Source organism: Falco biarmicus, chromosome 6, assembly GCF_023638135.1.
Source record: "Falco biarmicus isolate bFalBia1 chromosome 6, bFalBia1.pri, whole genome shotgun sequence".
NCBI lineage: Eukaryota > Metazoa > Chordata > Aves > Falconiformes > Falconidae > Falco > Falco biarmicus.
In genome coordinates, this window is record NC_079293.1 from 81,853,768 (window position 1) to 81,875,951 (window position 22,184).

The 22,184-nt window shown below is 37.6% G+C and overlaps 1 protein-coding gene across 1 annotated transcript in view; it reads right to left on the reverse strand.

Annotated features, from left to right (window-relative positions):
• Window positions 1–22,184, reverse strand: part of TARBP1 (TAR (HIV-1) RNA binding protein 1) — a 40,913-nt gene that overhangs the window by 16,694 nt on the left and 2,035 nt on the right. Inside the window, exons 4-17 of the mRNA XM_056342611.1 lie at window positions 21,292–21,440; window positions 20,132–20,184; window positions 18,230–18,327; window positions 16,822–16,957; window positions 15,642–15,738; window positions 14,696–14,785; window positions 12,795–12,933; window positions 10,999–11,095; window positions 10,527–10,702; window positions 7,207–7,304; window positions 3,639–3,800; window positions 1,875–2,068; window positions 909–1,161; window positions 637–825 (exon numbers count right to left, since the gene is read on the reverse strand). Coding sequence (XP_056198586.1) covers window positions 637–825; window positions 909–1,161; window positions 1,875–2,068; window positions 3,639–3,800; window positions 7,207–7,304; window positions 10,527–10,702; window positions 10,999–11,095; window positions 12,795–12,933; window positions 14,696–14,785; window positions 15,642–15,738; window positions 16,822–16,957; window positions 18,230–18,327; window positions 20,132–20,184; window positions 21,292–21,440 — 1,931 coding nt within the window. The remainder of the gene's footprint in view (window positions 1–636; window positions 826–908; window positions 1,162–1,874; window positions 2,069–3,638; window positions 3,801–7,206; window positions 7,305–10,526; window positions 10,703–10,998; window positions 11,096–12,794; window positions 12,934–14,695; window positions 14,786–15,641; window positions 15,739–16,821; window positions 16,958–18,229; window positions 18,328–20,131; window positions 20,185–21,291; window positions 21,441–22,184) is intronic.

Below are 22,184 nucleotides of genomic sequence, written 5' to 3' on the forward strand. Positions count from 1 at the left end.
GCATGCATCTTGGGGGGGGGGGGGGAGAAAGAAAAAAAAAAAAGTAAAAAAATTTTTTTTCCTCTTCCTAACTGTGGAGGCAGCTCTACCGTGCAGTATTAAATTGAACTCTAAGGAGACTACGATTTTTATGTTTTCTACACCCAGACGCTCAGAGGAAAAAAGCGCCTTTAAAGCAGCAGTTAAAGTTGGCTTAATCAACAGCACCTATGGAAGCTGTGAACAGTTCTAACTTCTCATTTAAGAAAGTATTTTCACAGAGACTAAACTATGAGAAAAAGGCGTAATTCTTCCAGAATATTAATAGTTTGTGACAGTTCAGGTGGCAAATCCTTAACAAAATATTCAAGACAAAGTGCATAATGTAAAAATAGAAGACTGAAAAAATCTGTTTTACTGAATGCAAAAGATATTGAACAGCCTAAAAACTGAAGAAATTGTACTTATTTTCTGTGTTACAAGAACAAACAATGTATTTGTTTATCCTCAATCTAATTCTCAGATTTTTTGTCTTAACACTCTCAAACTAGTCCCTTTTTGGAAATGAAAAATTCACAATAGCTGAAGAGAAAATAAGCAGCAAAATACATTATTAGATTTGGATAAAATTTATGTTCCCTTCCTCTTAAAACTGACCTCTTTTATTTTGGCATATGCTTGACCCTTTGCACTTGCAGCAGCAGCGAGAATCTCAGTATCAAAGATTAACTGAACAAAAGCTTTTAGATTGGACCAAAATATTAGCTGTGTGTTGCTCAAAGAGGATATCATTTTCCAAGCCAAATCAAATGCTTCTATGCAAAGAGATTCCGATGAATCCAGATGCTGAAAATAAAAAGAATAAAGTGTTAAATTTGACAAAAAGCACTCCCAAAACTTAATATCGTGCAGTTGTTTTTATCTTTTACCTTGGGAACAAGGACTTTCATGCAGTCAAACACCGGTAAAATTTGGTCTGAAGGAAGAATAGTTAGCGCTTCTAATGCCAGCTGTAGAATTTTTCTTGACCTTTCAACTGTATATAATGACATTTCTGAAGGTTCTTCATACTCCTGAGCCAGTCTTGGGTATGAATTTAAAATAAAACGAAGGCAAACCCACTGGTCATGAATATAGCGTGCAACAATTTTCCCCCATCCTTGAGATGTTTCTTCACATAAGCTGTAAGAATAATATTATTCTTAAATATGTATTTCATTAATTTTTCCTGAAAATTCCTCCACCTGAAAAATACTCCACCAGGAAGTTTAACCGTACAAACTCACCATACTTCTTCAAGACACTAAAAATTACATAAGTTCAAGGGAGACTGGACAAGTTAATGGAAGAGAAATCTACAAATAATTTTTTTTTTTAAACACAGAAAAATCTGTTCTGGGCTTAGGCAGTCATTAGTCAAGCATCTGGGAGAGTATTCAGTCGAAACATCACTATAAGCTGGTCATCTTTTTTTGTTACCCAAGTATTCGAGTTTTAGCCCTCAGGCTGGCTCTGGGCTTCCCTTCCCCAACAGTAAATAACTTCCATTTACACTCACTTGCATACATGCTATGGCTCTGTGCAGTGCATGTATTGAAGCTGGTATAAGAATATGCAATGTTCAAAGCTAGCTCTGGCTTCATAGCACTAGAGGACTGAGAAAAAGAACCTTTAGCCTGATCAGTTATAGCTGCTTTAATGTTCTAAAACCTGAATGTTAAGACAAAAGAACAACTGAATGAATAGTTTGTGTTCAGAATTCTTCATTTTTATCGTGGCAAGAAGTTATCAAAGAAAAGAACAGGAGAAGCCAGCATTCTTAATCACTGCTCATCACTGCTCAATGCTAATTAAATTTATTCTGGAGAATTACTGAAGCTATAGCACAGACGTACCTACTTTTTTCTTCAAAGTAAGATGGCTTCTTTAATACTTCATTGAATTGAGAAAAAGAAATAAATCTCTTCAGAGCATCCACAGAAGGCAGAGATTCAAGGTGTGCCTCAGGCTTCTGATCCATTATCTCACAAACTGCTGCAAGTGAGGCCATGCTAGCTGCTTTTTTAATTTGTTCTTTAAGTTTCGGTTCCTATATAAAACCGAATTACACATGAACAACACATGCACCTATTTCTTCTAATATGATACAAATGACCTATTGATACAATTGATAATCCTCCTATTTGTATCATCTCAGACATCACAACGTAGCAACTCTGCATCCTTCTACTTCCTTATTTTCTTACCCTACGCATAATACAGCTTTGCTTGGTTGGGTCAGCGCAATCAATCACAAACTGCAAGCACTTAAAGAAGTATAAATCTTAGAAATTACAGTCACTTAGTCATCAAGTGCAAGCACCTAGCTTGACTATGATGGAACACTTCTATCTTGTTCATATATATATATATTGCTGGATAGCAATTAGAAAAAAGATGCGGGTCCATGTAGTCAGAAACCCAATGCAACAAGAGAGCTGAAATTTGGAATACCACAAGCTAACTGCTCCAAGAGGCTAAAAGGTCACAAAACCTACTATGATTATTTTGTGTGATAAATGCACATATCCACGGAGGCATGAAATAAAAAGTCTCAATAAAAAAAGTCAATAAGCATACAGTTCCCTAACAGTGTTAAAAACTTAATGTTATTTAAATATCTTCAAGTGACCTTCAGCTGTTTAGAGCACAGAAAAGATCTTCTCATTTGTAATTACTCAGCATTTTCTTTTTTTCTTCTTAAACTGAAGACATACTATACGTGCAACTAAAGAAATCATCATAATATAATTCCACTGAATGCAAAGTAAGTTGATAGAGGCCTCCAGTAAACACTAAGTTTGACCCAGAAAATGTTTACTTTGAAACTGGAATAAGCATGTAACTCACATAATGTTTATAATTTTTTTTTCCTTTGGTTAAGTCTTCCTCTGTTCCCTTAGAAAAGTAAACCTAGCAAATCAAATACTTGTGATCTTTTAATGTGTTCTTAACTGTTCTTGATCAATAATTCAACCCAGAAAATACCAGACTTTACTGCCCAACAAATTTAAAATTAAATTAAATCTTAATTTAAATCTCCACATTTTATAAAAGTTATTAATGTTTCCTTACCTTTTGATAGCGTATCTATTTCAGATATACTAGCCTAATACATACAACTATGGGACAATGAACATAACTATATGAAAAAGCCAAAGCAATTCTAGGTTGTGGAATTTCTTTTTCTCTGTATGTTCCAGCTTGAAAATTTAACAAATCATTAATACAAAAGGCATTCTCATTTAACAGTAACTTCCACAGTAAGATTGGTTCATATTTGAGAAAAAAGGTTTTGAGTAAACATTATTACAACTAAACTTTTACTTTAGCTATATAGACTTCTAAAAAATATAACAAAAGAACACAGAAGTATCAAAAATCTTAGCTACTAATATTTTACATTAATATTACACTGCCAACTATAGACACATGTGTTAGCGAATACATATACATACTCACTTTTTATTATTTCATAATGTATTGATATGTATAATAAAATATATTTATAAGAAATTATTTACACAGTAAATTATATTTATAGTAGTTTATATAGTTAGATTAATATTTACGGGTTTCTTTTGTATTAATATTTACTGTTGTAAATAACGTTAAATTACCTCTTCAGAACTTCTCTCCTGGAGATTATGAATAGATGCATTTGTGAGGGACAAAATAAAATTCTTGATAGATGGCCCTTTCTTCCAGCCAACTTGAAAGCACAAATTGACTATCTCTGGAATTAAAGCCAAGTATAGATCGCAACGATCCAGATCGCCAACCTAAAAATGAGGAAACAAAAGGTAAACCAAAGCATTAAGAGGAGGAAACTTAAACTGAAAAGAAAGAAAACTAATAGTAACAATGACAGCAGAAGGAAAACAACAGCAGTCATTGCAGTTGAACAACTTTCTTTAATTCTGGGTTTGTTTGGTTTTGGGTGTTTTGGAGGGGCAGGGATGCTGGGAAGGTATTTTTAAGATCTTTTCAACTTGTAGGTTCTTTATGGTTTAGGGCTCTGCAGTATGCCTCAGAAGAGACTGTGAAATTCTGAAAGAAAGCTCCACTTCTTTTAATTGGCACATTCACTTAACTTCCCTTCCTGGGCCCAAAGAAATGCCACGTGAAAACACCTGAGCTAGGCCGAGTATCAGAAGTGGTGTTCAAAGCCAACTCTGTTACCAGATCACAGCACAGCACCGCACCCTGCACATACACTACGGTGTGCCTTGCACTTCTTCCCCAGCTACTTTTTATCTCATGGCAGTACCTTGCTTACGCTTTTTTATTCTCCTATTGTATCTGCAACATCTTCACCTATTGTAAAAAACTCCTCCATACAAAGCCATGAAGTCCAGAACTACATGAGGAAAGAACTTTTCCTTCTTTAGCTCTGAGAGAAAATACACCTTTGAATCTCCACTTTCTTTCAGACACTGCTCTCCTGATGCAACTTAACTTTTGCTTTGCCGCAGGACCGCTTTTCACATCAATCTTCCTTCACACACACATTTTGAGGACTGTCCACTATCAGACTTACTTTCTTTCTTTGCATTTCCCCTTCAATTTCTACTTCCCATATGCTTCTGAGAAAGCACCCCAGAGCCCCACACCCCTCTTGATGTTTCCACCCTTGCAAAAACACATGCTTTCCTTTCCCCCCAACTTCACACTTTTTTCACTCGCCTAACACAAAAAGCAATTCTGACTTGTGTTCATTATTTCTGCACCCTTGTCCATACAACTTCCTCTGTGAGACAAAACAGATTTTCTTTTTTAAACTCACTCTTCAGTAAATAATACTAAAAATGCCAATTTACATTTTGCCCATTTCCTTGTTACAGTCATCTCGTCCTTTCCGCTTTTTGGTCTTCTCCTTTCTTCCCAATAAGAGTATCCAAATACAGTTTACTAGACTTACAATCTTTAAACTGAGGTCTTCTCTTCAAATCTGTTTTGGTTTTCTACCTTTTATGATACAAAATTAAAGGTGACAAAGGTCACAATTCAAAGAATTCTGAAGATCTTCCCCCTCTGCAGTTTCTCTTATTCCATATCATAGAACATTGAATCATTTAGGTAGGAAAAGACCTTTGAGATCAGCAGGTCTAACCATTAACCCAAGACTGCCAGGTCCATCACTAAACCATGTCCCTCAGCACCACACCTCCATGTTTTTTTAAACACCTCCAGGGATGGCGATTCCACCACCTCCCTGGGCAGCCTGTCCCAACGCTTCACCACCCTTCCCGTGAAGAAATTTTCCCAATATCCAACCTAAACCTCCCCTGGCGCAATGTGAGGCTGCTTTCTCTTGTCCTGTCACTCGTGATCTGGGAGAAGAGACCGACCCCTGCTGCCTATGGCCTCCTGTCAGTTAGGTGCCGAGAGCAGTAGGGTCCCCCCCTCGGCTGCCTCCTCTCCAAGCTAAACAAGCAGAGTTCCCTCGCGTTGCGTGGGGTTGTTGTGGCCCAAGTGCAGGACCCAGCACTTCTCCTTGTTGAATCTCATACGATTGGCCTCAGCCCAGCCTGCCCAGATACCTCTGCAGAGCCTTCCCATCCTCAAGCAGACCAACACTCCCCCTCAACCTGTTTTCTGCAACCTTACTGAGGGTGCACTCCGTTTCCTCATCCAGATCATCAATAAAGATATCAAACAGGGCTGGCCCAAACACTAAGCCCTGGGGAACACCAGTTGTGACCAGCCACCAGCTGGATGTGACTCCATTCACCACCACTCTTTGGGCTCGGCTGTCCAGCCAGCTTTTAACCCAGCACAGCATACACCAGTCCAAGCCATGAGCAGCCACTTTCTCCAGAAGAATGCTGTGGGAGATGGTGTCAAACGCTTACCAAGGTCCAGGTAGACAATAACGACAACCTTTGCCTCATCTGCTAGGTGGGTCATCTTGTCATAGGGGGAGATTATGTTCCTCAAGCAGGACCTTCCTTTCATAACCCCATGCTGGTTGCACCTGGTCCCCCAGCTGTCCTGCACGTGCCCTGTGATGGCACACAAGATGATCTGCTCCATCACCTTCCCCGGCACCGAGGTCAGGCTGACAGGCCTGTGGGTCCCCGGCTCCTCTCTCCTGCCCTTCTTGTACATCAGCGCCACACTGGCTAACCTCCAGTCTGCTGGGACCTCTCCAGTTTGCCAGGACTGTTGATAAATGACAGAGAGCAGCTTGGTGAGCTCCTCTACCAGCTCCCTCAGTACCCTTGGGTGGATCCCATCCAGCCTCCTACACTTGTGCATGTCTAAGAGGAGCAACAGGTCACTGACCATTTCCTCCTGGACCATGGGGACTTCGTTCTGCTCCTCATCCCTGTCTTCCAGCTCAGGGGGCTGAGTACCCAGAGGGTAGCTGGTCTTAAAACAAAAGACTCTTGAAACTCCTGATGTATCTGTTCCTCGCTTTCAAAGTTCCTACTTGACCTTTCATTGAGCTTCTGAGTACTGAGAATTAGCCTTCTTTTCCACATCCACCAATCCTCCTTTCTCAAATTTATTTTCTTCCAAGAATACCACCACTCTCCTCATCAACATTACATTCTAATTCATCCCTCTTCATCTGGAAAAGTTTGGATGGTTTGCTTTACATGTCTTGTGTCTTTTTATTTACACATGACTTAGAAGTCCTTTAGAGAAGGAAACGTGTACCTCCCCTCTCTTTCTCTAAAAAGCACTGCAGTTCTTTGATACATTCAATACAGTACTTTTCAAGTCAAATTCCTGTACCATCAAGTCATTTCGCTTAAAAAGTCACAAGTTTCTTTGAGGTATATACTTAAGCATCGGCCACAGCAACAAACAAACGGTAAAGTCAATAAAGATATTAACCAGTCTGAGGACTGAAAGTCTTGAACGCCAAACATCTTATGTTCACAACTGTACTAGTAGATATGATACAGTATATGATACTCATGATTTCTTACTATAGGATTTCTTTAGATTTGAGAAGAAACAAGCAATATGGACTACAGACACTAAACACTACTTGACACTTTCCTTACTTTTTTTTTTTTAACTTACTTTGCCCATTCAAAAAAGTTAACAGAAGTGTTGCCATGCAAATTGACTTTCTAGGTGCTTAGAAGATTTGACATGAAAGTTAGGAACACTGGTAAATCATATTTAACAGGCCAAAACCACACCAAAGTATGTCTCATAATAATTACTTACAGTGCTTAACTCATTTGTAGTAAGCCGTCGGAGAATAAATTCAAGAATACTCTCCACAGATGTTGTGACAGATTTCCAGATAAAAAACAATACTCCATCTGTGTGAAGAGAAAATAATATTAAATTTATTAACATATAGAAATGCAATTTTCTTAGGAAATGTATTGCATCATGTAGATTTAATTAAGTTACAGAACCAAAGTTATACAGTAGTAAGTATTCAAATACCTAACAATACTTTAAAACAGCTCTATAACACTTCAGCAGTGTAAGCCATGGGGCTGAAAAAAAACAAAACAAAACCACATGATACTCTTTCCTGAGATTTAACATGTATTAGTGAATGAAAACCCACACAGGACCAGAAGACCAAAGCATAATTTTCCAACTTTTAATGCACACCTTCATTCTATTCCCAACCCTCTGCACAAACAGCTTAATAATGAACTTACTCTTTAATAAAGAACAAAAGTTTCCATATCCAGCAGTTAATTGCATGCAAGAAAAATGCAGTTACCCATATACTACATACAGAAGTGAGAAGTGGTTTTTTGGTTGGTGTTTTTTTGCTGTTTAGAAATAATCAGCTTTGAATAGAAAGTAATATTACAAGATTTCAGTCAAGTAGCTTCCTGGCTTAACACTGAAAACAAAAACACCGCAAAATGCGCCACTTTCTCTACAATAAAGTCAAGGCTACAAAGTATACCACATGTGCATAGCATTTCACAAACAAGATGACACAAGTTTATTACACAAGAGAGGTAGGTCACTGGTAAATCATGTTTTAACCACACACACACTTCAGTCTGCTTCCAGGGTAAGGGCTAGTTGAAAGCCAAAGAAATAACACATAAATATGGAAAATGGACTTCAAGTACTCTGCATGATCATCTTGTTCTAAAAACATCAGTCAATAGTTTCAGCAGTTAGGAGAGTTACCCAGAGGTTTTAAATGGCTGGTTTTTTCTGAGGTTGACCCCGAGTTACACTTCATGTAGCAAATTATAAAATGGAAGACCTTCAAAAGGTAGAAATACAAAGGGACATACTTCCAGATGTTCTAAAGCTATATTGTACTTACTTTCAATGTTCTCTATTAAAATGGCTCATTGGACTGCATTTCCAATGCTTACTTTGTTTAGAACAAACAACTATGTCAGACTATTATCACATTTCACCACAAGTCTCAAATCACTAAAACATCTGCATCTAAAATTCAGAAATTCTTCAGATAAACATGTTGGACATAAAATCCAATCCACTATCAATGGCTCTGTAATGCTATAAAAAAAATAATGAGCAAAAACTTACTGTTTAAGATAGTCAAGTCTAACAGCACAGACAGTAAGACCTGTGGAAAAATGCTGCTAATTTCAGCAAGCACTTCAGACATGTCTATCCCCATTAAAGTATTCTTAAAACATTTCTCAATCATTATTTTTGTTTTACAAGTTTAAATTCCTTTCTTGTTCCCTCTCATTTTACCATTTTCCATTTGACAGACAGGACTTTTTACCTCCTGTTTAACCAACACAGAAACAAAATTTCTGTATTTTACAGAATTACTCTTCCTGCCCCTCACCAGTCAACTCATGGCTGAGGAAACAAGATTTATTACTTGGCTCTCCTGTGCAGGACAAAGTAGCACAAAAATATTGTAGGAAACAACCTAAGAAGAGAAAAGTAATTCCTGTTCAATTTAGCCCAAACGGACATGTATTACAACTCCAATTCTGAAAGCCTCTTGGAAAGACTCCACTGATTATAAGCTGTACTGGAGTACCTATGGGGGCATTCAAAAGGACTGAGACACGGCGATGCTCAGCCTTGCTGTACCTTAAGAACTCTGGCAGCAGAATTTAACATGCTAAATCAGGCATATCAAGCATCAAAATTCCCAAAGCAGAAGCCATCCATTACATCTACATTAGCAAGCACATAAGGAAATAAGGCACACAGAGTGTTCGATTCACGATACTAAAAACCTAACATGCACTTGCATGTGTTTTGTAGTGTTCTGCTTCAGGCTTATTCTAGCCTTCTGCCGTAGCCTGAATGCGCACTGGCAGTTGGGGCACATCTTCCAGTTGAGTTTCACTTGAAGGAATTCACTTCAGCAGTCAGAGACCATCACACAATACGAACTTTTAACAGCCTGCGTAACTAGTGCTCAGTATTTCAGTCAAACAGCTAAAATTCTAGGGGAGGGGTGTGTGGGTGTGTGGGTGTAAATATAATAAATCACTTTTTAAAATGAGGGCAAGTATTTACTTCAGGGCTGCATTTAGACATCTTTATGAAATCTGGATGCAGAACCTGAAATAACAATTTTTGTTTTCCATGTAAGAGCCTAAATCTGTGGCCCCCACTCCAAAACTACTCTTGTACTCCATGTTATAAAAACACTGAAAACAAAATCCCAAAATTCTGGGGAAGCAGAAAATAAACACCAAGAACCCTCCTGTTCCAGTTCAGCATTAAAAATTGCAGTATTATTTTCATTAATTAGAATTTGCTCTCAGGAAAAATAAAAAAAAGGCTATTCCTGTTACAAACTGACCAAGTTCTCACAAAAGGAGTAGTAAGGACTCCATAGCTTTTGTTCAGACTCTCCTGAAAAGTCTACCAGCTAAAAGTTCTCAATCTGTGGGGGGTCAAAACTCCTCGACAGTCAGATCAGCAGTCTTGTCCGTAAATGAGCACCTCTTAACCTCCTTGCATCTAAACACAGTCAAACTAAAGCAAGCAAGTTAAGCATGCCTACTGAAATCATGCCTAATACTGTGAAATAATCAGAGACATCCTGTCTTTTGCAGGCTAAATAGTGTTAGTGGAGACAAAAGTACCTACCGGTCAACTCAGAAAACAGTATGTCCAGCAGGATCACTTTATGCACTCAGGGAAGGCTCTGGCTGAACCTCCAGCAGCTAAGCAGATTAAGCTGAGTTTCTGTACTAACTTCTTTCTGAAGTGTCTACATGATTTATGGAACCCATACATTGGCCTATAAATACTCGTAATACAATCACACTCTCCATATTTTAACTAACTGCTAATCTAATCTTAACGGGTAACAGTTGATTTCTTCAAAGGCTTCCACGTTCTCAATTCCCAGTCCTTGGGACACCTTCAGAAGAGCTCCTGTAGGACTGGACCCACAGCTCTATTTCGTAACAGATATGCCAGATTGTCAACTTTCACATTTACCACTTCTAGGCTAGTATTAATTTGACAATATAGCCTTAAAACAGTAAGTACCTTACTTTTAGTTAGACTATAATTAACATAAGACACAGTATACTGAAGATATCACTAACCATCTTGCGTATTGGAACATTTTAACGAACGGGTCTGCAATAACTTCAAGAGAAGCTGTAGGCTTTTATCTGTTTTCAGTGTTGGTATGTAAGCATTACTGCCAAGTCTCATCAAGACATCCAGAAGAGGGTTCAAGAAAGCCTCTAGTTCAATCCATTCTATGTTGCTTTTTCCACTACACAAAAACAAAAATTAAAAAAGAAAGTCTTCTTCTGAGTATCTGCCTTAAGTGCTGAAGTCACTTATGGAAATAAATAGGACACATGTTTCCAAGTCACTTAAGTATCTTTAGAAATGTTACCCAGTATGTTTGCAGCAACAGTTGGACAAGGTCTAAGGAATGATCAGGCTGACCGAAAGTCTACAGAGAGAAATGGACAGCTTCCTGACTTGATCAGGCTTCTACCAGATCTTTCAGGAGTGAAAAGGTTGAAAAAGAGAGATAATTAAAATAAGATACTTCATACTTACCTGTATTTATTCCTCATTTGCTCCACATCTGCAGCCAACAGAATCATTGTTGCGACAAGCTTAGCTTCAAACCAGTCATGCATAAAGCAATTTTCTCCTGATTAAAGATATTTTAAGGTTTTCACAGTATTTAAAAAATATCTTCATATTAATAACTTTTGGGTTTATAACTTTTAAAATAAATTAGTAGTATAACAATGCTAACAAGAATATTATTACTAATTTTTTGCATTCTATTATCTAGGTATAAACTAAACTCAAACACAATTGCTTTTTGTCTGTGGCTCAAAGAGGCTAATCTCATTGGCCTCTATGCTGAAATCAATTTTAGGCAATGTGTTGTATCAGGTAGTAGAATATATTATGTAGTATCCCCCAAAAGACTTTTCTATTGCTTTTAAAAATACACTTGCATATTCAAATGAAATTAACCACAAACATAATTCCACTATGCTTCATCAAAAACATCAGCTGTGATCTTGACCAGTTAAAAGTTGTATGAAGAACTAAAACTACTCTGTCAAAAGGACATAAAAAAGTAAGTTTCTCTTTTCATCAATCTTTTATGCAAGACTATATCATCGTACTTCTAAACTTGTTTCCTAAATAGTAGTACATAAGGTGGTTTTAGGGTTTGACTGCTACGTTTTTGGCTTTGGGAATTCAGAAAGCAAAACACGCTAGTTCAAGCAACTAGACATGGTTGGGGGTTTTTTGCCACCACAGAGCTGCTTATAAGCTAAGATTTGTATCAAACCAGGAAATTAAAAACATCACTTTTTAGAAGTGAAACACAGATATTTGCCATGAAATAGAAGATAACATAGACCAAGGCCTAAACAAACATTTCAGGAAGGAGAGAATATCTGCCAAAATTTTTCGCAAAGCATATGCCTTGGAATATCAACAGACAAAATTTGCTTGCAACTCCTCTAACAATAAAACAATCAAGTGAAGTTTCCTGGGCTGCAGGAAGCTTCTGAAGCTATTTATCATTAGCAAATTCTGACCTACTTTTTTATCTCCTATACGTGTAATATTTAAAAAGCATTCAGTTTTGACTTTTCACATTATAAGAAGATATAAAATTTGCTGCAACTGCAGTACTTCAGTAGCAAGCAAATGAGTGCCACGCAAAACTTAAAAGTATTCAAAAGGTCAGTTTGCCATTCCTTTCAACATACCTAAAAAAACATCTGAACTGAAGTTGTAACAATTTAAAATGTGGCAGTGAACAAAGAAGTCCCTTCAGAATTTATCTGCATATCTATACTGCATACAAAGAACCTTCCTTGGCCATAACATGTGGCAGCTTGTGTGCTGCAAGCAGTCCAAGATTAAAAGAACACCACTATGGAGGAAGGTGTGTATGAGCTGCCAAGCTTGCCTAACTATACAGCATCTCTCTACATAAAGACACTTGGTCATTTTACAAAGCTCTGCTGAGAAAGGCTACAGAACCTTAGAACTGATATTCACATTCTCATGTGCTTACCTCTGCTCCCACACTCCAGCATGTTCAGGCACTACCAAAAAAGTAACAAAAGAAATCTAACAGACAAGCATCAGTGCAGCACTAAAACTGAATATTAAGGCTTAACTTTCAATACAGCAGGACTGTATGCTATGAAGGAAAACTGAAATTAGAAAATAAATTTCAAATTTAAGACTGCTGAATATCACAAATTACATAGAATTTGAATAGGTACAATATAAATAAACAAATAAAATCCAAAGGATTGCTGTAATTTTTTTAATCATCTTCCAAATATTTTATTAATAAACATTTAACTTACTTTCAGATGCTGGTGTCTTAAGGTACTCTCCCACAAGACTGCGTACATATTGACATAATGACAATGTCTCTTGATGTTCAAAATCAGAGGTTACAGACTTTCTGAAGCATCTGTCATTCACTTGCAACCAACTGCAAAGCTAAATTAGAACCAGCATGTTACTACTTAACCATATCTGCCAGCTGTGTAATGACATTACCAACATTAACTAAAGCACTGTTAAACACAAGCTGTTACATCAACAAATCCACACTGCGAGAGTTGCTCACTGCAGCTCCCTTGAGGCTTAGCAGGCTATTGCCTTGTAACTGACATAGAAAAAGGTTCTTCAGTAACTCGGCGTGCCCTCCCCCTCCCCCCCCAAAAAAAATTCATTGGTACCAATACAAGAAAAATCACAGTTCTTAAAATTAAGCAAGACTCGTAAGAATTCCCTTATCTCAAAAGGGCTTCACACAGTCAAGTGTTACATAGTAAGACCTGCATTTTTTATTATTTTTAACTTTCATGCCAGAAGTCAATGAAATGGAACAAGATGAAAGGTATACTATATGTAACAAGAGGACACTATGCAAAAAATCATTTTATCATTACACTGCTGTACAACTAACCAAAAGTCATGGCTATGTATTCAATTGGCTCCGGTATATCCTATATATAAAATTGTTTCTTGGAAAAATTTTTTCACAGCATTTTGCATCTTGCAGAGACAAAACACATCCTGTGGAAATACAAAATTTACAGTCTCGCTCTACATGGTAGGCACATTTTTCTCTTTGAGATTACCCTGTTATTTCTGCCAATGCTGGGCTCACCCAAACAACATGCGAATCAGAGGCAGCTCTTAGCCAATTTTTTTTGGTCCCTGTACTGGCCCATTCATAGTGGCTCAGGATCCACATTATCCTGGTCAGTAATTTCAGAACCAAAAGAAAGGGAAAACATGCACCATACTAGCAGTCTATGCCCAGACTAACACTATAAAATAGTGTTCTTTTCCATCAAATGAAATTTTACAACAGACCACTGAGGGGAAATGAGAGGGAAGTAGTCATTAAGAGAATATATATATAATATACAAAAATAACTGCCTGCAGAATCTGATGAGCAAGAACAGCTCCAGCTGAGGATGTTACATCCACCTTGTATCCTTAATAAAAGGAGAGAGGAAAGCCTCTTTGGATTCCATAAAGTGCCCTGCTTCACGCTCTCTCTATGAAATTACCAACAGTGTGACTTGTGTGAGGAGAGAGCACGGATGCCTAATGGGAGAGATTACAGACAGTAGTACAGGGTTGCCAATAGCCACCTCAGTTCCTACAATCATGGCAAAGTACGCAGAAGACTAGGACTGTGATGAACACACTGAAGTCTCTTAAAGGACCAGTATTCAGGGACCAAAAGTCTGAGTAAGATCTGATTTGCATTTCAGTATGGTTATACCAAACAGCTGCAATACCAAGATAAACTCTAGGAAACGCAATGAACTGGGGCATACAAGCTCTGAAGGATTTAAATAAAAAATAAAAATTAAAAAAAAATCTATCTCAAGAGACAGCTTTTTCTTCTGCAGACTTGAGAATTTCTACATAAAGAAAGAAAAAAGTTGTGTTTTTCTCCTTGGCCACTTTACCTTACCTTCAGCCATCTTAGAATTCCTCACTTTGAAACTGCTTAATAATTTGTTTAGGGTTAACATTAACACTTTTATAGCATTAAAAAAACAAATATCACCGCTTTCAAGTAAAAGACAAATTCATCAGGACTCCACATCCAGAAATTCCATAATGTACCTGCAAAAGTAGCTAACTATTTAAATATTAAATTGTCAGTAAAACAACATACATTTGTATAGGTATTAAAAAATGTTTGATGAACATAAAACCAGCTTCTGTTCTCACCTCCACCCATAACATAGTATCTCTCCTGAGGGACTCCTCTGGTCTAAGGGACAGAAGAAAGCTTGAAACTTCTGGGAGGGACACTTTCTCCTGAAGAAATTAATCAGGATACAATAGTTGCCAACATAATATACAACAGTAACATCTATTTAACAACTTGGAACAGTTGGCTGTCATCTGGCAAAAGTTTCAGAAAAAGAAATGAACCTTTCCGTGACACAGACTAGTTTTTGCCTCTTTGGGACCAACTTATCTTTTTACCAAGGAACACAAGTATCAAAATCTACCTGAAAGCTAATGAATGACTGGAAGAATAGTGCTATTCACTGATGACACTGATGACAAATGTATGTACATAAATGAGTGAGTCACTGGTAAGTACTATATCTGTATTTCCAAAAGGAAATTCTCCTCAGACAAGTTTATAGCCATAAAACAAAACATAGAAGATTGTCTACTCATGTAAAAAGCAAGCATGTTGTAGGACAACCGAAACATTAATACCTTGACTACTGAATAAATAAGGTCATTAATGGTAGTTTTATCATTCTAGTATTATGAATACTTTTATTCTCTTGGGTATTTCAGGAAAGTCCAATTATTTTCTGGATGTTAAAACCTGAGTTTATACAGTGGCTATTCATAATACGGTACTATTTCATAATCACCGCAGGAAAACCCTGCAAGAAAACATCAACTCATAAAAGGTAATGAAAAAAAAATACATCTTACAAAAACAAAAGTTAACATAAGCATACCCATACTTACATAGCACAATTTATTAAGCAGTCACTAGAAAAATGCAAATTCAGCAAAATCAGTTCCATGTTGTGTTCAGCAATTTTTTTTAATACTGTTTACCCTGTAAAAGCGTATGTGTACTTCTATGACACCAGGAAAAAAAGAAAAGAAAAAAAACAACCAACCCCAACCACACTGAACTCACCACATCTGTCAAATGCATAGCTGTTTGAAGAAGATAGCACTGAGCAGCTCCACGCAACAAAATCTGATGTGTAATCATAGTACACTGAAGGACATCTCTGGAAAGAGGAAAAATATGCACTGTGGAAAACACACACTTAGGAGGTTTAAACATTTTCATGTATTTGCTAATTATTAACCATTTTCAATATATTAGACTGTATTTAACAAACATTCTACCAAGTCTAACGCCATCATTACCTGATTAGACAGCATGCTATCCAAAACCAAGATTACTGCTATATGTATTATATATGTACTATAAAACTAGTATTAAGACTTAGATAAACCTGACAAAACCAAGAGCATGGCTAAGTGGGAGGGCAGCAAAGCAAAACCAAAACTAAAGGAACAATTCCCATGATCACATCAGTTTGAACTGATAATTTAGTATTTGCATTGCCATCTGTAACAAATACAGAAATAAAGAATATTCTTTATTTAGAAAATAGAAATGTTTGCAATCGAATTGTCACTCTAGCACGAAACTGAAAGAAACCTTCAATAATCTTTTATCAGCAGAGTGTCTGACTTTTTACCTTCCCCCACACACACCGTAAACTACTTTTATCCTATATTCCTTCAACCACCAGTAAGATTTTGTTTCAAAGCTCAAATCTGATTAAACTGGAATAATGACTGAATTTTAGTGACTCTATGAAGTGAAAGCAGACACTGAGGAAACATCAGTGATTAAGGACAATATGCATGCCAGGAATTTTTACCTAGGTTTTTATTTACAATTCTCAAACTTTCAATTCTCAGTTTTGTGGGCTGTCCTTTGATATAGCCTCAACAGACATAAACAAGGTTTTAATATAATCAGAAGAAAAGGAAGAAGTTTGACACATATCAGTTAGGAAGTATGGAAGACCAGGGTAAAATGATGCCACAAAAAAAGCAATGACAAAGGTCTGAAACGCAAAACATTCGTTTTTTAAGTACTACAGAGATATAAAAACATTGGCTCTTGAATTGCTTTCCCCAGAAATGGACATGAAGGAGAGAGAACCTTCCATTCCCATGTACAACCATCACATCCTCCTTGAAGTAACAAACATGAATTACATCCTGGCTCTCCAGATGTTCTGCACATTACTTTAGAAGAAATCTGTAAGAACTCAATGCAGTGTGCATTTTACCTTAAAGCATGAAGTCCTTCAGTGCCCAGTACTTTACACGCAGGGATATATGCCAGAGCCATAGAAAGAAACAAAATGGGAACAGCACACCAATGCCTACTTGTCATCTTCTGAATAAATTTTAACAGGAAGCTGCCTTAAAATAAAAGTAAACAGAACAAACAATCCAGAGTGATTTCTTGCTCTCCAATGCATTTAAATGGCACAGACCCCAGCAGAAGTGTTACAATCATTTCTGAAAATTACATGGAAGACAACAAAGTAACTTCCTGATTATTTCAATGAAACAAGTACAGTTCAAAGAAGTCTGTCAGTAAGGTAATACGATAAGGAGATAACCAGAAAAAATTAATTTTCACTTTGGTTATCCACACTAATCACTATAGTAACAGAATTTTAACTTTTTCGAGTATTAGACAATGCCTTTTTAAAGCTGCTCAGTCCATGTGATGACAGACCAAAGTACATCGTGATTCAACCTGTTTAATGGATGCTGGCAGGGCCAAAGCAAGCCTAAAGGGGTTTTTTTGCCTCAAGACACCACAGCTACAATTTGTAGAAGCAGGCCACTCAGCCTCAGGGATGCTAATCACAGACCCTCCATTTTGTGATAAAATATATACGTCTTGGGACAGGACAGAGAAATAGGGCATCTATGGCATTACAAACATGTAAGGTGTTTCCTACCAGAACATGTACCTGTAGATAGGGGTACTGAACAGACCTGGTTCTACCCTTATTTAATCCAAATTAAACCAGGTATTACATTCTGGTCTGTCACAGGTTGCTCCTTCTTTTCAGCCTACACTAACACGAAAACTTGGAAAAAACTCAGAAATCTTCATCCATCCAACCTCACAATAAAAGAATCCTTATTCAGCTTCTGCTTCAGCACTTGGACTGGGTCTTTTGAATGCCTGACTACGCAGGTTGTGACTAAAAAAGTCTGGCAGATTGGTTAAAAAAAAACCCACAACCCAACACACCAAGACTTCCAAACCCACCCCACCCCCCAAATGAAAAAAAGAACAGATCTAAAAATTTTGCTCAGCACAGTATTACCTACACTGACAAATAAAGAAAAAAGAATCTGCAAATACTGTTCATCTGCAGCACTTAGGAGTTTGTTTGTTTGGTTTTTTTTCATTAAAAAAAATAAAATAATCAGGTTTGCTTCAGTTTGCCCCTAAAACAATTTTGTAGCTTAATATTGCAGCATCCCTCAAAGCTTCGGAAGACCTCTCTCTCTTCTCTGGAAACTCCACTGCCACAAGGAGAAATACTATTTTTTCTCTCAAGTAACGTAGAAAAGTAGTGGTAAACATTTACATGAGATACAGAAAACTGCTCCATAGTTTTTATTTGGTGTCTTTATCTAAAAAAAGGTAAAGGTCAAACTGAAACATACCTTTTTCTTCCTTTGGAAGAAGCATGACATAAGTAGCCAAAAACTTCTGTAGCCTCATTCCCAAAGGAGGACAGGCTCCCATTAACTGACTTGGTGTCCTGTTGGGTTTTAAAACATCAAATACACAACTGGTATGTTAACAGCTACAAGGATTGCCCCTAAACAAAAACAAAGTGCAGTTCAGTGGTTAATTCACCGCAGAGACTGCTCCAACAGCCCACAAAGATGGAGGATGCAAGCTAATGCCCTCCCATTTATCCCACTATTCCAACAGCACCCAGTGAGCACACAGTGGATGAGGACCGTCCCAAGAGCATGACTCTCCCTGGCCACCTACAAGTACATGGTGGCAGCACACTCCAGCATTCAAGCACAGCCTCAAGTCAGGTTACTGAGGACTACGAGCACATTTTGCTCACAGTGAGAGACGGCACTGTCAGTTCAACCTCGTGCCTGCACCCCCAGAATGACACAGGCCTCCGGGGAGCAGGCAGCCAAAGACCACGGGGCAGATCAGTGGCATGCAGTGGGGGCGCAACAAGTCTGATTTGGAGAACAGTGAAGACAAATTACCTACACAAGTATGCTAGGGAGCAAGACTATAAAGCCAGAATAAAGAAAACTACTGACAAGAACAGAAGGTTTTAAGTAAAGATGCAATAAATGTTCCACGAGACCAACAGAGAGAAACTGTGTCCCACCAGGATCCTGGCTATGAAGGATCAGCAACAGTCATGAGATTTTTATACTCTTCTCTATGCAGCTTGACATGAATCGTAACAACTTTGTATACTCTTGGTATACTCAAACATGCATCCTCCTCTACACAGGCCAACGCATTTCACCGAAATATAGATTATGAAGCATCAATCCAACACAGCTCTAACGCACTGAAACTCTCAGCGCTTGCTTCAACTTCTGCCTTCCCATCCATGTATGCCCATGGAAAGCATACTGCAGCCGGCTAACTGAGATGAGAAACGCAGAACTGCTGTGAGACCCCCAAAGAGGTCACATTTGTCCCATCGTGTTTAGATGAAACAACCTATTCTGACTACACTTTATGCAGAATCATCTAATCCAAACTGATCACCAGTTTAATAAGTGACAGTCATTTCCCACTTCCCCCACCCCCAAAAAAAAGAAAAAGTGCATAAAGAGATGGTTTCTGTCTATCTACCAAGGTCAGCCAGTCAAGGCTCCTCCAACATCACTCAGAACTGAGTTTCAGATTGCTAGCTGAATCACCCATGCCACTGCATCTGTGTAATGCTGAGCGCACAAAGTGCATTCAGCACTTTATTTGCCATTCTCAGTACTCTCCATGCAACTAGCACAAAGGACTGAATGCCATCAGTACACTGAATGTACAGCAACTTGCAACTCCTCAAACTTGTATCTGTTCTTTATGTATTTACACCACAGAAGGCTACTGTCATCTGTCAACTGTGAATAGCCTCCTGTGAAAAAGCGTAATTTCCCAAAAGGGCATTGTCAAAAAACCACTTCCATCAGTCATGAATTGGCAACAACGAGAGCAGCCCCTTCTTTCCATGTGGCAAGAAAATGAGAAGATAGAAAATACTTCACTAAGTTACTAATTTATCATATCTCACTTGATTTCCAAATTAATGTTTCAACACCAGGTGTAAAATAAGACCTTGAGGCATCTCTGTGTTGCTATTATTAGGATTAAACTGAACCTACTTTATCTACCTCACAGCCACCCACCTTTCCTGAAAAACTCTTTTACCTGTCAGTTAGTTTAGCAACACCATTTGCTTAGTAATTGTTTTCCTCCATCCAAGATTTTATCCACTACTCAAACCCAGTGTTATTAGAATACATTTCCAATAACCAATACATTTTTTTAAAAAAAAACATTAAAAACCAGTGGCTTACCTGCTATAGAGGGAACTTTCTGACAGGGCATCCATTAACGGTCCAATGACAAACTGATAAAAGAAGAACAACGCCTAAATGTACACTTGCAAGGCACTGTTAGATAGAGGCTAATTAGACTTATTTCACCAGACTTTAAAAAGACAAAGTCAGAAATCAGAGAATACTCTTGCTAGTAGTAAATAGCAGCAGCAAAAAAGAGGAGGAAACTAAAGAGAAGGGAGAGCAGGAGAATAAACAAGCAAAGCAATTTTTTCACTAGGTACATTTCACAGAGCATTGTGAAAGGTACAGGCAAGTAAGAAATCCTTTTGGGAAACAGACAGAGAAAAGGTACTTAAACATGAAATAAAGGAAAGACTAGGCACCAACACAAGCAGAAAGATTTAGGGTGTGTTTTAAGGTTGACTGTATTTCAAGTCAGTCATCAAGAGGCTGACTTAATTTGTATAAATCAGAAATGTTGACCTGTGAGGGCAATTCTCCTTCTATGAAGGAGAGAAGAAATAAATACTAGTATAAAATAGATCATTCCTTACTAAGGTGCAGGCTAGTTGGGGAGTCAACCTACATATGATACTAATAAAAAATAATTAGGGATGTTAAATTTACAACTTTTCTTCCCACATATAGAGTATTTTAAAGTGTGTTTTTCAATGGGATACAGTAATACACTGATTATCCTACCAGAGACATTCACCTCCTCACAAGGTTATCTAGCAATAGATCTTCAAAATGCATCCCTGAGTAGGAGACAATATGCACAGACTTGAAGTCTGTTGACCAGGTTTATCCAAGACTCTGTTCAATCTATTCATATTAATTAGCAACTTTGCAGAGGTTCAGAGGGCTCCGAAAATCACCCCTCTGCGAATTTCACTTCTGGTAACAAATCTCAATAAACTGGGAGCCAACTTTAATTAGAGAGCATTACTCTGAAATATAGGAATGAATGACTGCACTCAAAAATGCATTTTCTCTGTCTGGCCATTTTTCAAGTAATTATGTATTTGATGCCACTTACAAACATTGCTATCACTTGCACGGTTAAGAGGTTATTTTTAAAGAACGTGACCAATTCCAACACTACTGAGGCAATTAGCATTAAGAGACACTACAAATTAGAACATAGTTCTGGCAAGTAACAGTAACAGACTTACCTCAGAAAAACCAAGTGGATTTGGAAGATGCTTTGTTTCATAAAGTTCCAGAAAATGAAGAATACCTTCCTTTGTCAACGTTTTATTCTCACTTTCAAACATTCGCTTATAAATACACATGTGCCATGATGGGTGAAACAACCAACAACCTGTTACAAAAGCAAATTCTTCTAAACTGATACAGAAATTACACCGATGTATTAACATGCTAACAATGTACTGACGGACTTAGGGGCAATCTCAGAGTCAATTCACAGGACATTTCAATAATACTATTATAGCTACATATATATATATACACACACACAGTTTGCTAAATCTCCAACACAAAAAGGAATTATTAACATGGCTTTCAAAACTTGTCCTCTACATTTTAGAATTTTACCCTCTTAACGTCTTGCACTACCTAAACAGATGTGCTATGTTTTGCCCTACAAAAGATGACAGTACATCCTTCAACATGCTGTCTCGGCAGTAGTTTTATTTCTTCTCTCCCCACTTCCAATGAGTTGGGGCTTTTTTCACCCCTTTTGCAGAGTTGCATAGGTGACTTGGCTCACATGACCCACGCCAAGAATCTCTGCCTTTGTTTGATTTTCACACCAGCTTAAGTAAAGCAAAACGTAGTGGACATGGATCACTTGGTTGGGTTTGCTGACAGAAAAAAAATATTTCAAGATAATACAGTAAGCAATAAGCATATGCTAGGACATCTTTCTTGGAACAGAGCAGCACTGCCTGCACACATGTTCCAAGTGACCTATGCATATAGCAGACCCACAAAAAGTGGAACCACCACCCAGAAAACAGCTATTTTGAGAAACAAAACATAAGAAAAAGCCGCTACTAAAAGAGCAGAAGAAAAAAAAAACAACAAGAAAAAGTGTGAATTA